The 16,073-nt window shown below is 42.2% G+C and overlaps 1 protein-coding gene across 6 annotated transcripts in view; it reads right to left on the bottom strand.

Annotated features, from left to right (window-relative positions):
• Positions 1-16,073, bottom strand: part of cadm1a (cell adhesion molecule 1a) — a 421,994-nt gene that overhangs the window by 34,571 nt on the left and 371,350 nt on the right. For 4 of the 6 annotated variants that reach the window (XM_036937590.2, XM_036937591.2, XM_021623777.3 and 1 more), the window contains one exon: positions 7,235-7,321. The exons of the other annotated variants lie outside the window; for them this stretch is intronic. In XM_036937590.2, coding sequence (XP_036793485.1) covers positions 7,235-7,321 — 87 coding nt within the window. The remainder of the gene's footprint in view (positions 1-7,234; positions 7,322-16,073) is intronic. 6 annotated transcript variants of the gene reach the window in all.

Here is a 16,073-nt window from a genome sequence, read left to right as displayed (position 1 = left end):
CCGCGTACCCTCTGCCAGATTGTTTGCCGCTACTGCCTATGATATACAGTTGAAGTCGGAAGTTTACATACACATAAGCAAAATACATTTAAACTCAGTTTTCACAATTCCTGACATTTAATCCTAGTAAAAATTCCCTGTCTTAGGTCAGTTAGGATCACCATTTTTTTTAAGAATGTGAAATTTCAGAATAATAGTAGCGAGAATGATTTCTTTCAGGTTTTATTTCTTTCATCACATTCCCAGTGGGTCAGAAGTTTGCATACACTCAATTAGTATTTGGTAGCATTGCCTTTACATTGTTTAACGTGGGTCAAACGTTTTGGGTAGCCTTCCAAAAGCTTCCCACAATAAGTTGGGTGAATTTTGGCCCATTCCTCCTGACAGAGCTGGTGTAACTGAGTCAGGTTTGTAGGCCTCCTTGCTCGCACACGCTTTTTAAGTTCTGCCCACAGATTTTCTATAGGATTGAGGTCTTTGTGATGGCCACTCCAATAACTTGACTTTGTTGTCCTTAAGCCATTTTTCTTAACTTTGGAAGTATGCTTGGGGTCATTGTCTATTTGGAAGACCCATTTATGACCAAGCTTTATCTTCCTGACTGATGTCTTGCGATGTTGCTTCAATATACGCACATAATTTTCCTGCCTCATGATGCCATCTATTTTGTGAAGTGCACCAGTCCCTCCTGCAGCAAAGCACCCCCAATACATGATGCTGCCACCCCCGTGCTTCATGGTTGGGATGGTGTTCTTCGTCTTGCAAGCCTCCCCCTTTTTTCTCCAAACATAACGATGGTCATTATGGCCAAACAGTTCTATTTTTGTTTCATCAGACCTGAGGATATTTCTCCAAAAAGTAAGATCTTTGTCCCCATGTGCAGTTGCAAACCGTAGTCTGCATATTTTATGGCAGTAGCTTCTTCCTTGCTGAGCGGCCTTTCAGGTTATGTCGATATAGGACTTGTTTTACTGTGGATATAGATACTTTTGTAACTGTTTCCTCCAGCATCTTCACAAAGTCCTTTGCTGTTGTTCTGGGATTGATTTGCACTTTTCGCACCAAAGTACGTTCATCTCTAGGAGACAGAACGCGTCTCCTTCCTGAGCGGTATGACGGCTGCGTGGTCCCATGGTGTTTATACTTGTGTACTATTGTTTGTACAGATGAACGTGGTACCTTCAGGCATGTGGAAATTGCTCCCAAGGATGAACCAGACTTGAGGTCTATAATTGTTTTTTCTGAGATCTTGGTTGAATTCCTTTGATTTTCCCATGATGTCAAGCAAAGAGGCACTGATTTTGAAGGTAGGCCTTGAAATACATCCACAGGTACACCTCCAATTGACTCCAATTCCAATTGAAGCTTCTAAAGCCATGATGTCATTTTCTGGAATTTTCCAAGCTGTTTAAAGGCACAGTTAACTTAGTGAATGTAAACTTCTGACCCAATAGAATTGTGATACAGTAAATTACAAGTGAAATAATCTGTCTGTAAACAATTGTTGGAAAAATTACTTGTGTCATGCACAAAGTAGATGTCCTAACCGACTTGCCAAAACTATAGTTTGTTAACAAGAAATGTGTGGAGTGGTTGAAAAACAAGTTTTAATGACTCCAATTTAAGTGTATGTAAACTTCCGACTTCAACTGTATATGCACCTGCGCCAGTGGAGAAATGAAATCAGCCGGCACAGCGGATTATGACCATAACAGACTGTTCCCTCACATCTAAATACACAGTAATAATGGAACGCCCCAGAGAGTTAAAGGAAAAATCCTCTCAAAATTACATTTTGCTATTTTCATTAGTCCACTGTTGATACAGTCCCAAAATGTTAGCAGTCAAGTTTTCAAGATAATGGACATTCAAGAAGCAAAGTATCACACTTTGCTTCTTGAAATGTGTGTCATGTCACTGTACTCCTGCGTAAATAAACTTGATTCTCATTAAGTGTTTAGTGCATTAACCTCTATAATTGCTCCAGGGGCGCTGCACTGCACCTGACCCAATGCGTCAAGCCCTTCGCTGTGTGTCCGTGTCTTGGGGGGTTGGGTTGTGAGCAGAAATACACATTTCTCTTCTATGTAAGTTAATGGAAAATATAGTACATCTTATCTTATCTAATTGCGATACTAGATTACATGAGTCTGACAAAGCAGGTAACAGCCTACTAAGACACACTCACTTGTTTGATGTGAGTAGAAGGTGTATCCAATCAGCAATGTCATTAGGTCTTTGGTTTTTCATTTAATCCAATCAGATAGCATAATCGAGCACAATGCCTGAGATTTCCCGGCCTGAGTAGATTTGTTCCAATTGTGCTGAGAATGGTCTGTCAGAAACTTTCATAGCATTTCTAGCTCAGGGCTGCTCAGCTCAAACGCCATCCTTAAGTGTTGTTTTGTTTATGCACATTTCAAAGATTTGGAATTGCAATGCTGAAAATGGCCTTCAGCAAATAGTTTCTGACAATGAGAGTTGTTATGAACAAAGAGAGAGAATTGCAATTGCAAGTTAATTTACTAGCCGTCGCAAATGGCTTTATGTGGCACTAAGTTGAAAACCTAATACAATTGAATGGTTATAGTTAGGGCTCTATTCAATCTGTATTGCTGAAGTGTTACAGATTGAGTGATAGAAATGTAAATATAATTTCCTATTGAGCCGTCATCTGCAGCATTTACCGTGAATGCAGTCTCCACTAACCCAAAAACATTGCTGTAACACTGAATTTCCACAATACAGATTGACTAGAGCACTTAGTCCACAATAGTATGGCAACCAAGATGTCGTATTGACCTGATAATTGACTTTAAATGTAATTGAATAATGATGATGTGTGGCATCATCGTGTTGTGTTGTCATGCTCATGTGACCCTTTTCAGGAAGCTACGGGTATGTTGCACATAACTACTTCACAGAGAGGCATTTGAACTTCTTAAAAGTTCGATCAAAATGTGTTTTTTTGTCTGGCAGAAATGCCCTCTGGAACATGTGAACTTTCATGTACCTTAATAACAAACTTGTATTCCATCTGTAAATACGAATACAATTATGAGCCCAGTTGGTTTAGCTATGGATAAAGGGGGGAACCTTCCCGATGGCCAGGATTGGCTAAGATAATAGATGGGCTGGACATGCTGGGAGATGAGTTTGGATTGGTCTGCCATGTAGCATGCTTCGGTCTATAAAGTGACCTGATCAGTATGTGTTGATAATCCTTTCTACCGTGGCTTTTTTGAAGGGTTTAACGTTAGCCATCAAGAACTAGAAAAGTTGAGATACTTTTCTCAACAACATTGATACCCTGAATTTAAGAGGTGCTATCGACAGATCATTTTGAGAAAAAAATCTACACACGCCACGGTCAGTGTGAACCGGAGTGACTTGACACAATGCTGGCCAAACAAAATGGAGTTAAATGGTTCCAGTCTGCTGTCGTTTCATTGCAAGTTAAAGCATACTGTTCTCTAGCTAGCGAACGTTAGTTTGCTGTCTCCCTATCTAACGTTACGTGTATGATCTGTGTAGTAATGTTATTCGAATCAGAAAACAATTTGCATTGCTAGTTATAGCCTAACGTTAGCTGGCTAGTTAACATTGAACCTAGTTGGTTAGCTTTAGCTACCTGCAAAGTCATACTACAGTTATGACAATCAGTTTGTATTCGTAGTAGTACGAGTTGAGATTATGCTGGTTCATTGTTTAGCTAGCTAGCTAGCTACATGTCCAAACAAAATACTCTACTTTGCCAGATGATTACACGACCTACCAAGTCAGTTAGGTTTGTCTGGGGGTGATTACGGCCATTTATTGTATTTCATGTGTAGATATGTACATGTCTAAACAATAGTGACCCATCCACATAGCTAGATGGTGGTTATAACATTTATTTCACATGAACCATCAATTTAGACAGGTGTGCCTGGGTAAGCATCATCTAATAATTATCTGGACACTTTCTGTTTTTGATATTGCTACTATGCAAATATGCACTGTACTGCTCACTCCTTCTGTATCCTATGCATGTGACAAAGAAACTTTTATTATTATTTGATAGTGTGTGTTTACCAGAGACAGTAATGTGAAGAACAACATGACCCGCATCAAAGTCAGATTAGGATATAGGCCAAGGACTAGATAAAGAGTATTTTTTACCTGGAGTCTTTCCTTATTGTAGGCTACTTCTTGAAATCTTAAATTGTTTACTACACCACTCACTCTGTTTAGCTCATGGCCTCACATATATCCTCGAAAAGATGGGTGGGGCTAAGGCTTAAAAGGGTGTGAACGATGCGTAACAAAGAAGAGCTCTCCAGTAGGTATATCAAAACATTCAAGGGCCATTTTCTCAAAAGTGGGGTTTGTCAACTTTCAAAGCAGAATTTAATTCCAATTGTTTCTTAACTGCAGTGTATGATATACAATTTGCTAGCTCTGAGGCTCTACTTTTATCCAATGTAAAAAACACAATTGTTTCAACATCAATTATAGATCAACTGGTTGACTCACAGCCTACAAATACCAGGGCCCATTGTCCATGTAGTCGTATTCATTCATTCTGATCTAAAAGGCAAAACTGATCCTAGAATAGCACTCTTACTCTGAGATGCTCGGTACTTACGGCCTCAGATCTAGAGGACTCATTGGTACCTTGTCAGTGTTTCTCCTAGACAGAAACCAATTCAAGTTTGGGGGGAATTAAAGTAAGCCAAAGCAATAGTAAGGACAGACATTGAATCTGCAGCAACTGGTTTTGAGGAGGTGAGCCAAGATTACAGGAGTTGTAACAAAAAAAGGAAATATATTGCCTGTTCATTGCAACAGGTACACGATAATACAAGAAAGGCAGGGGAGAGATCAGAGCTAAATGTATCACCGTACCTGCATTCTGTATAACAGGAAATAGGATCAAACAAGGAATTCCATGAACGATCCTAACATCAGTGCCGACATTCACATCATGAATGTATTCTGATGACGACGCCAGGGACGGTTAACTTTTCGCATATATCGCTTTTGCGACTAAGTTGATTGCGAATGTATTTTGAGGAGTGGCAAGGGACATGAACTTTTCCAGTCACTAAGGCTGCGATTACACAGGCAGCCCAATTCAGATTTTTTTCTTCTCACTAATTGGTCTTTTGACCAAATAGATTAGCTCTGAAAAAGTGCTGATGTGAAAAGATCTGATGTGATTGATCAAAACATCAATTAATGGAAAAAAGATAAGAATTGGGCTGCCTGTGTGAATGCTGCTTAAAAGTGATATGCACCTCATTTGGGGAAAGACGAGTCTATTTGTCTACAGGACATGAATGTGAATAGCTGGATGGGAAGAGAAGGGAGTCGTCTGCCTGTCCCCGTCTCTGCTCTTTTGTTTGAGCGTATGAAAATATGCCGGCATAGTCAACCCGCAGGAAACACAAAGGAGATATGTAATCCCTGGCTCAGACAGGGCAGGATACAGCCCAGATCGTGATAAGCTTGTGAGAGCAACAGGAGAGGGAGAGAGAGAGAAAGAGAGGGGCGATTCAAGGCCAGGACAGGCCGAAAATATTTTTGGTATCTCAGATTGTTCTGTCAATGTTCACATATAAACTTCACTGGGAGGAATGATATTTGTCATGCTTTTTACATCTGTATCACATTTTTTTTACATAATGATGAGCTTGGCAATGTTAGGTACTCTAGGTCCTATATATGCCTCCTGTAAGATCTTACGATCCGTGAATTGTACATGATACAGACAACATCTTGGTGTCATGATACTCCTAATCTCAAAAGCACACTTTTCATTTTAAGACATATTGTTTGGAACAATATACTGTACAAGTACATACAATTTCCAGAGTGGGCTCTCTGCTAATTCTATAATCTATTTTATGAGCAACACCAACACAGTAAATGGGAAAACGGATTCAAATGGAACTCCCCCTGCTGTTGATTTTCTGAAAGTGCAATCCTAAAGGAGGGCTGTGATTGGTTAATGGCCTATTATGTCAATTTCTATGTATAAAATGGGTCATATCATAAAAAATACCAGAGAGTCCACTCTGGAAATTTGACATGTTTGAAGAGTATATTATTCCAAACAAGTAGCTTAGTGGTTAGAGCATTGGGCCAGTAACTAGAAAGGTTGCTGGATCGAATTCCGGAGTTGACAACGTATAAATCTGTCGTTCTGCCCCTGAACAAGGCAGTTAACCCACTGTTCCCCAGTAGGCTGTCATTGTAAATAATAATTTGTTCTTAACTGACTTGCCTAGTTAAATAAAGATTGCATTTGAAAAAATAAATAAAAAAAGGGTACTTTTTAGATATTCATATTTTTATGTTGAATAAATTAATGCGAACGTTTGTTTTTCTGAATCTAGATATACCTTCATATTTGAGCGCACACATAAGATGTTGTCTGTATCATGTACGGTTCACAGATCACAGGGTCTTACAGGAGGCATATATAGGTCTAAATAGGGCCTAAAATGTCCGCTTTCATCTTTAAAAAAATATAAATAATTGTTATACAAATGTGAAAAGCATGTCAAACATCCTTCCCTCTAATTAACTTTCTATGTGAGAATTGCCAGAACAATCTGAGACACCTAGAATATTTTTGGGGGGCGTAAATGGGGGGAGGGAATAGATGGGGGGAGGGAATAGATGGGGGAGGGGGGGAGAATACAGAGGGAGGGCGAGAGGGAGGGAGAGAAAGGGGGGAGAGAGGGGGAGAAGAAGAAAGGGATAGAGAAAGAGAGAGAGAGAGAGAGGAGGGAGAGAGAGAGCGGCTGAACATTTTAGTGAGAGAAATGTGATGGGTGCGAGCGGGCGGATGATGAGTGCCATTGACAGCCCCGCGCTGCAGTGGGAGGAGGGAGCCGAGGCCTGGCCCCTCCAGTGCGACTCTGTTATTATTATCGTTTCTCAGAATCTTATCAGGACTGGCTGACGGCAAATATTTATCTCTTTTCCTCACACTCTTTCTTGTTTTCTCACAAACACACGCACAGGCATGCACAAGGGGGTGTCAGGTCACACATTACAGTGGGTAATGGTAACAATAGAATGAGAACACATAAATACGCATGCACTCACACAGTGTGGGTGGTGGAAGTGGTGGTGTTTGTGGTGAGGGTCGGGTTTGGTGGGTATGAGGGTATCGCATATGCACACAAACAACGCACACACAACCACAAAACACACAGGGAGGTGGTGGGAGGTGATACTGTACCTGCAGTGGCTTCAGGGAGGGAGATGGTTGTGGTGGTGGGAGTGGTGGTAGTAGCTGTAGTGGGTATAGGGGTAGTGGTGGGGGCATCTGGATGAAGAAAACAAATACATGACAGACAAGGAAACTAATGAGTAAACCATGAAAACAAAAGACACAATGAAACAGACCTGGGTCCAAATACTATTTGAAACCTTTTAAATACTTGTAGTGTTCGCTTTACCCCTCTAGATTTCCAGTTGGGCAGGGTTTGCATTTCTGAGACTATTGTATTGGTCCATGAAGCCACCCAGCTTAATCGAGCACAGATAAAATATCTGAAATGATTTCGAATAGTATTTGAACCCAGGTCTGCAATAATATGAAACAATTCTGATGGGGAAATTATTAATTCATACCAGTGGCAGTGCATTTGTTTGCCTTTAAGCCAGTCATAAACCAAGCTATATCATTTTTTAAAGGCTAAATTAAGGGATTAATTCCGGGTGGTTAAGGTTCAGGTTAGGGTGTCCAAATGTGTCAATGAATCTCTCCTACGCATGCTGTTGGCATGATAATAATAACAACAAGCCCATCACAGAAAAAAACTGCAGTCCATTCGTAAAGTATTCAGACCCCTTCCCTCTTCCACATTTTGTTATGTTACAGCCTCATTACAAAATTGATTAAATATATATATTTTTATCAATCTACACACAATATTCCAAAATGACAAAGCGGAAACAGGTGAGTGTAACGGATGTGAAACGGCTAGCTAGTTAGCAGTGGTGCGCGCTAAATAGCGTTTCAATCGGTGACGTCACTTGCTCTGAGACCTTGAAGTAGTGGTTCACCTTGCTCCGCAAGGGCCGTGGCTTTTGTGTAGCGATGGGTAACGATGCAGAGGGTCCCTGGTTCGCGCCCGGGTCGGGGCGAGGGACGGACTAAAGTTATACTGTTACACTCAGGTGTATCCTGTTTCCATTGATCATTCTTGAGATGTTTCTATAACTTGATTAGAGTACACCTGTGGTAAATTCAATTGATTGGACATGATTTGGAAAGTCACACACCTGTCTATATAAGGTCCCACAGTTGACAGTGCATTCCAGAGAAAAAACCAAGCTATGAGGTCGAAGGAATTGTCTGTAGAACTCTGAGACAGGATTATGTCGAGGAACTGATCGGCGGAAGGGTACCAAAACGTTTCTGCAGCATTGAAAGTCCCCAAGAACACATTGGCCTCCATCATTCTTAAATGGAAGAAGTTTGGAACCACCAAGTCTCTTCCTAGAGCTGGCCGCCCGACCAAACTGAGCAATTGGGAGAAAAGGGCCTTTGTCAGGGAAGTGACCATGAGCCCGATGGTTACTCTGACAGAGCTCCAGAGTTCGTCTATGGAGATGGGAGAACCTTCCAGAAGGACAACCATCTCCGCAGCACTCCACCAATCAGGCCTTTATGGTAGAGTGGCCAGGCGGAAGCCACTCCTCAGTAAAAGGCCCATGACAGCCCGCTTGGAGTTTGCGAAAAGGCACCTAAAGGGCTCTCAGACCATGAGAAACAAGATTCTCTGGTCTGATGAAACCAAGATTGAACTCTTTGGCCTGAATGCCATTCCTACGGTGCAGCATGGTGGCAGCAACCTCATCCTGTGTGGATGTTTTTCAGCGGCAGGGACCTGGAGACTAGTCAGGATCGATGGAAAGATGAACGGAGCAAAGTATAGGGAGATCCTTGATAAAAACCTGCTCCAGAGTGCTCAGGACTTGGGTGAAGGTTCAACTTCCAACAGGACAACGACCCTAAGCACAAGGCCAAGACAACACAGACGTGGTTTCAGGACAAGTCTCTGAATGTCCTTGAGTAGTCCAGCCAAAACCCGGACCGATCGAACATCTCTGGAGAGACCTGAAAATAGCTGTGCAGCGACCATCCCCATCCAACCTGACAGAGCTTGAGAGGATCTGCAGAGAAGAATGGGAGAAACTCCCCAAATACAAGTGTGCTAAGCTTGTAGCGTCATACCCAAGAAGACTTGAGGTTGTAATCTCTGCCAAAGGATCTTCGACAAAGTACTGAGTAAAGGGTCTGAATACTTATGTAAATGTAATATTTCATATTATAAAAAAATATCTATTTTTTACACAAACATCTATAAAACAGTTTTTGCTTTGTCATTATGGGGTATTGTTTATAGATTGATGAGTGGAAAAACTACTAAATCAATTTTAGAATAAGGCTGTAACGTAACAAAATGTGGAATGAGTGAAGGGGTGTGAATACTTTCCAAATGATGGACATGATAAGTGATGAAAATGCACTGTCCAAGTCTCAAAACATCAACAAACATACAAATTGGCGCAATGTGAGGTCCGATGGAGGAAGGGACGTTCAGCACACATACTTTCAACTCGAGGACTACCCCCCAGTTGCATTTTCCATTTACTTCATTAGTCGACTCGACCCCCCACCAATAACTGTAGGGGGAAATCAAAAGTGACATTCTCTCAGTTGGACTGGTGGTGCTGCATTGATAAGAACTTGGGGCTGAGGCTTGCGGTGAGGAGAGAGCCTCGTCACTTGTCATGCTGCTCAGTTGCCTGAGAGTGTTAAAGGAGTGCAGGGAGCGAGTGATTGCAGCATTTTTTCCCCGAGGATGAGAGAAACACAACCAAACAGGTTAATGAAACGAGGGGAAATAAAGAGCGAGAAAGAGAGAGAGAGGGGGATGGAGAGAAGGAGAGAGAGGGAGTGTGGGAGTGAAATAGAGTTAGAGAGTATTTTCTGTTGTGCTAACAGGCGTGAATGGTGACGTGCGCCCACGGCCGCACAACTGTTTTGCCTGTCTGTCCTCGTCCAGCCAGACAGATACCACTGTGTTAACATCTGTGGAGGTGGGTGGAAATTGGCCGACAGCTTCCCTTCCTCACTCCCTCTCTGCTTTCCTTGTTGTCTGAGTTCTATCAGAACATCACGGCAGGAGGGCCCAGAGACACTTTCCAACTGACGAGGAGGACTTGGAGGACTGGGAGGCTGGCAGGGACACATCAGAGAGACGGTGACGGCAAAAACGTGCTCTTCAAACATGCTGTGTTTACCAAGCCTTTCAAATATCACTGACAGGATGCACACAAATATTCCAAATACCTCATTCCAAATGGATGTCAATTAAATTGAATGAATACTACCCATCCCTGCAGGAAAATGCAGCTTGAAAGTAAAGAAATTGAGATATAGTGTTTGTATCTGCTGAAAAAGAGGGGTCACTTTCTCCTCCGTTTTTATTGCTTTCCGTTGTTCTGACTGACAGTTTGTAATACAAGCTGCAACTTGTGTCTGAAATTAGCATATGCTGGTGGACTGTTTTCATAGGTTTTAAATGATTTCGGATAGCTTTGGCAATGACTTCACGTCAACTTTCAGAATTTTCCCATAGGGTTCTGGTCAAAAGTAGTGCACTATTTGGAAATATGGTGCCATTTGGGACGCATCCCAAGGCTATTGAACTACAGCTGTAGGATCTTAATTGTATCACCCTGTTGCAGCAGAAATCCCCTGCAATGCAGGAAATGTAAAACGTCTAGTGTATTTGAGGTCTGTAATTTCCAGACTTGATTTTCCCAAACTAAAAATATGTCAATCCCTACAAAAATGTCCATTCATTAAAATCCACATAATACTTCACATTTCCTGTTGCTGAAAATTGTCTCAAATTAAGATCATATATCTTGCAACACTTTCATTTACTCTCGTGCAAACACATAACTTGAATCCTGACCCAAACCTAATCATAACCAATAGATTTGCTGGTGCCATTTCCCTTCTAGTTTTCCTGATTGAAACACATTCTCTCATTTTACTATGATCCATCAAATCACAGTGGGCATCAATCGATCTTTCCAAATGTTCCTTCACGTCAACAACACTCAAAGGTGGTGGCCATCTTGTGATCCAAGGGTCACCTTCCCTCTACTGCAGCCCACCGAGGCTACCGTTGGTACAGTGCCTTGCGAAAGTATTCGGCCCCCTTGAACTTTGCGACCTTTTGCCACATTTCAGGCTTCAAACATAAAGATATAAAACTGTATTTTTTTGTGAAGAATCAACAACAAGTGGGACACAATCATGAAGTGGAACGACATTTATTGGATATTTCAAACTTTTTTAACAAATCAAAAACTGAAAAATTGGGCGTGCAAAATTATTCAGTCCCTTTACTTTCAGTGCAGCAAACTCTCTCCAGAAGTTCAGTGAGGATCTCTGAATGATCCAATGTTGACCTAAATGACTAATGATGATAAATACAATCCACCTGTGTGTAATCAAGTCTCTGTATAAATGCACCTGCACTGTGATAGTCTCAGAGGTCCGTTAAAAGCGCTGAGAGCATCATGAAGAACAAGGAACACACCAGGCAGGTCCGAGATACTGTTGTGAAGAAGTTTAAAGCCGGATTTGGATACAAAAAGATTTCCCAAGCTTTAAACATCCCAAGGAGCACTGTGCAAGCGATAATATTGAAATGGAAGGAGTATCAGACCACAGCAAATCTACCAAGACCTGGCCGTCCCTCTAAACTTTCAGGTCATACAAGGAGAAGACTGATCAGAGATGCAGCCAAGATCACTCTTGATGAACTGCAGAGATCTACAGCTGAGGTGGGAGACTCTGTCCATAGGACAACAATCAGTCGTATATTGCACAAATCTGGCCTTTATGGAAGAGTGGCAAGAAGAAAGCCATTTATTAAAGATATCCATAAAAAGTGTTGTTTAAAGTTTGCCACAAGCCACCTGGGAGACACACCAAACATGTGGAAGAAGGTGCTCTGGTCAGATGAAACCAAAATTGAACTTTTTGGCAACAATGCAAAACGTTATGTTTGGCGTAAAAGCAACACAGCTGAACACACCATCCCCACTGTCAAACATGGTGGTGGCAGCATCATGGTTTGGGCCTGCTTTTCTTCAGCAGGGACAGGGAAGATGGTTAAAATTGATGGGAAGATGGATGGAGCCAAATACAGAACCATTCTGGAAGAAAACCTGATGGAGTCTGCAAAAGACCTGAGACTGGGACGGAGATTTGTCTTCCAACAAGACAATGATCCAAAACATAAAGCAAAATCTACAATGGAATGGTTCAAAAATAAACATATCCAGGTGTTAGAATGGCCAAGTCAAAGTCCAGACCTGAATCCAATCGAGAATCTGCGGAAAGAACTGAAAACGGCTGTTCACAAATGCTCTCCATCCAACCTCACTGAGCTCGAGCTGTTTTGCAAGGAGGAATGGGAAAAAATGTCGGTCTCTCGATGTGCAAAACTGATAGAGACATACCCCAAGCGACTTACAGCTGTAATCGCAGCAAAAGGTGGCGCTACAAAGTATTAACTTAAGGGGGCTGAATAATTTTGCACGCCCAATTCTTCAGTTTTTGATTTGTTAAAAAAGTTTGAAATATCCAATAAATGTCGTTCGACTTCATGATTGTGTCCCACTTGTTGTTGATTCTTCACAAAAAAATACAGTTTTATATCTTTATGTTTGAAGCCTGAAATGTGGCAAAAGGTCGCAAAGTTCAAGGGGGCCGAATACTTTCGCAAGGCACTGTATATCTGTAGCACATTCCCTCTTACCTACTTGGTGTGTAACAACAAGTGGCGCAGCGTTCTAAGGCACTGTATCTCAGTGCAAGAGGCGTCACTACAGACCCTGGTTCAATTCCAGGCTGTATCGCAACTGGCCGTGATTGGGAGTCCCATAGGGCGGCGCACAATTGGCCCAGCGTCGTTAAGGTTTGGCTGGGGTAGGCCGTCATTGTAAATAAGAATTTGTTCTTAACTGACTTGCCTAAATAAATAAATGTACTGACATGTATGTGATAGATGCAAACACACTCACTAGATATTAATGTATGTAAATTGTAAAGTATTTTGTCTGTAATGTCTTTTTCATTATGTGTCGGACCCCAGTAAGACTAGCTGTAGCCATTGGCGTCGGCTAATGTGGATACTAATAAAAATTGAATAAAGGGTGGTCGAGTTTGGTGGCATATTTCTCCAAGGGAGAGGTACTTGAAGAGATTTGTTTGTTTGGCATGTCAATAAAGTACTTTTATGGATCATGGGTTGTCAGAACTAAGTTGTTACCTGTCCCAAACTCCCTGTGATTAACAAGGCATGCCTTGACAGGGCAGTTGCTTTCACGCTGTTTCTCGGAACAGTGCACCCATGTTGATTACCTTTGCCAAAGGTGAGACAGAAGGTGGCTTGGGGAGTAGTGGCGTGATACGTTTCTACACTAACGGAGGAATTCAGCTTGGCATTAAGACATGGAAAATAGATTGGTGAAGTTCTTGATTATGGTTGATCACCTTGTCAGTGAAAAGGAGCATATTTAAACTGCAGTATATTTAGGTACATTCGACAAAGAGGAACCGTTGTAATATATTTTATTGTAATATATTATGTTTGGCTCCCAGAGTCCTTTATGGTTGTTCAGCCTATATTTTGTTAATGACCAGTTAATCGTTTGGACATTCCCCCCCCAAAAGTACATTCATCTTCACCCAACACATTATAAAATAGATACATGCGTAAAGAAGTGAGTAATTCAATGTGAGAGAAAGCTAGGGAGATGTGCAAAGTCCCCATGAATCCAGCCAGGAGCGGTTTCAGAAGCAAACCAAGCCGGCCTTGAGGTGATCTGAATTTGTATTCGAACACACTCTCTAATATCCATTTTTAATTACTAACAAAGAACATATTCCATTCCTGTAAACAGAGGTTTGAAAAAATAATGGCTGAACGGACAAATAGGGAAGCCTATCTTGCGGCGGGAGCCGGCTAACTGGGCTTGCGCCACTGATGAGTTTCACACGTGTCAGGAGCTGACAAACTTGAGCTGAGAAGTGACGCTACTTAATTGGTTTTTATCCCGTAATAAACTGTGAGGCCCAGCAGATGTTTGGGATCATCGGTGTCAATAGCTCATTAAAAACTTGGCAGCGATAATAAGATCTATACTTTCCCTGCTTCCAACCCTCCAAACAAGCTCGACTAGAGTGAATGTTCACCAAGGTGTCCCTTAAAAAAAGCAGCACTCCATGCTACCCGCTTTCCCAAGGATGTTGTATCAAATGCAGTGGAAGCTTACAGAGTTTTAAATATGGGGAGCTGCGTGTGAGTTTTCCTGTTAAGTCACTGTGGATTGTTTACCAGGGCAGATTATGAATCAGCATCCCGGGCCCAGAGAGCTTGGAGCGGAGGCTGCATTAAAATACTGGGACTGCCTGACAGAGAATATCCCGCCACAGTCACGCTAAATGCTAAGAAACTCAAGAAATTGAGAGTTTCTCACTTCCTTTGTCCCTTGGTTTTATCCCCTTAGACAGCTGAGTACAAACAGACCTCTGGAAATTAGCTGAGGTGATACAGCCGAGACACACAGATGTAGGGAGGAAAGAGGCAAGCAGGCAACGTCTCAATTAATACATTTTTAAAATGTATCCTTTATTTAACGAGGCAAGTCAGTTAAGAACAAATTCTTATTTACAATGACGGCCTCGGAACAGTGGGTTAACTGCCTTGGCCAGGACGACAGATTTTTACCTTGTCAGCTCGGGGATTCAATCTAGCAACCTTTAGGTTACCGGCCCAACGCTCTAACTACTAGGCTACCTGCCACCCCTTTAACCAAGGGATTGATGTGGGAGTGGCAAACTGGCACATGTGGGGGTAGTATAAGAATCTCACTCAATAAGGGGCAGAGTAAAAGTCAATGAAGAAAACACAGAACAATCTGGCTAATAGAGCACTTAAAGTATAGTGTACTTTAGGCTGTTGATTTCCCTACCAGCCACCTGCTGGAGTCACACAGCTTTATATATTGGAGAGAAGCAGGAAGAGTGGAAAGAAATCTGGTCAAATCTCCTAAATGTCTACCAAACATTCTCTTCCTGAGCTCATTAAAAGTGTATCGACTTTGTGTGGTAAAAGAAAGAGCCACACGGTATGTGAAGGACAAAACCCAGGTACAGCTTTCGTTCAGACAGAAATCACTCCTTTTCTTACTCAATCATTCCAGAGAGTTATGAAGAAGTGTGGAGATGCCCAGAGAGCTTGGAACGGAGGCTGCATTAAAATACTGGGACTGCCTGATAGAGAATATCATTACAGAGTGTTATGAAGAAGTGTGGAGATGGGTGAATAACGTTACACTCCAGCACAATAACACTAACTAAAACACTAACTAACTAATAACACTCTCCCACTCCCAAAAGAGCGCCATGGGGGTAGTGACTCCAATTTAAAAGCTTATGAACAGCACGGGGGAGTGACCGCCCCCCCCCCCCCCCCCCCCCCCCCCCCCCATTCGCCCTGGCAGATAGCAGGCGACTCTTACCGAGGCCCTTCTGTCGCCTGCACAGCAATGGGATGGTGCCCGGCATTCGCCGCGCAAAGAACCTCTCCCAAATCTGCCAGCTGCACGATATGACAAACAAGAGTGATGGGGCCTCTCTTCTTCTAACTAGGAGGAGTGGAGGAGAAAAGAATAGTGGAGTAAAATAACTAGTCTCCGGCAACGGCACCACGCTAACAACGGTCATTGGAAGCCAACGGCACACCTGCAGTGAATGCTTGTCTCACGCAATCAACGGGTGGACAATTACGCGTTAATAAAGACGGTGTGTGGAGGTTATAAGGGGGAAAGTCCCTCGTCGAGACAACTCATCTGTTTTGAATGGCATCCTTTTGTATGTTTACTTAATTGTGTTCATTTTTGTTGCAGGGAGAGACTGAAACTGGGATCCCTCTGCTAATTAGCCACCTTTGCTGGACTAAATCAATGCCATCTTG

The sequence above is a fragment of the Oncorhynchus mykiss genome, chromosome 12, assembly GCF_057628025.1.
Source record: "Oncorhynchus mykiss isolate SJ-2025 chromosome 12, ASM5762802v1, whole genome shotgun sequence".
Taxonomy (NCBI): domain Eukaryota; kingdom Metazoa; phylum Chordata; class Actinopteri; order Salmoniformes; family Salmonidae; genus Oncorhynchus; species Oncorhynchus mykiss.
Note: the sequence above shows the minus strand (reverse complement) of the source record. Positions and strands in the feature narration are given on the sequence as shown.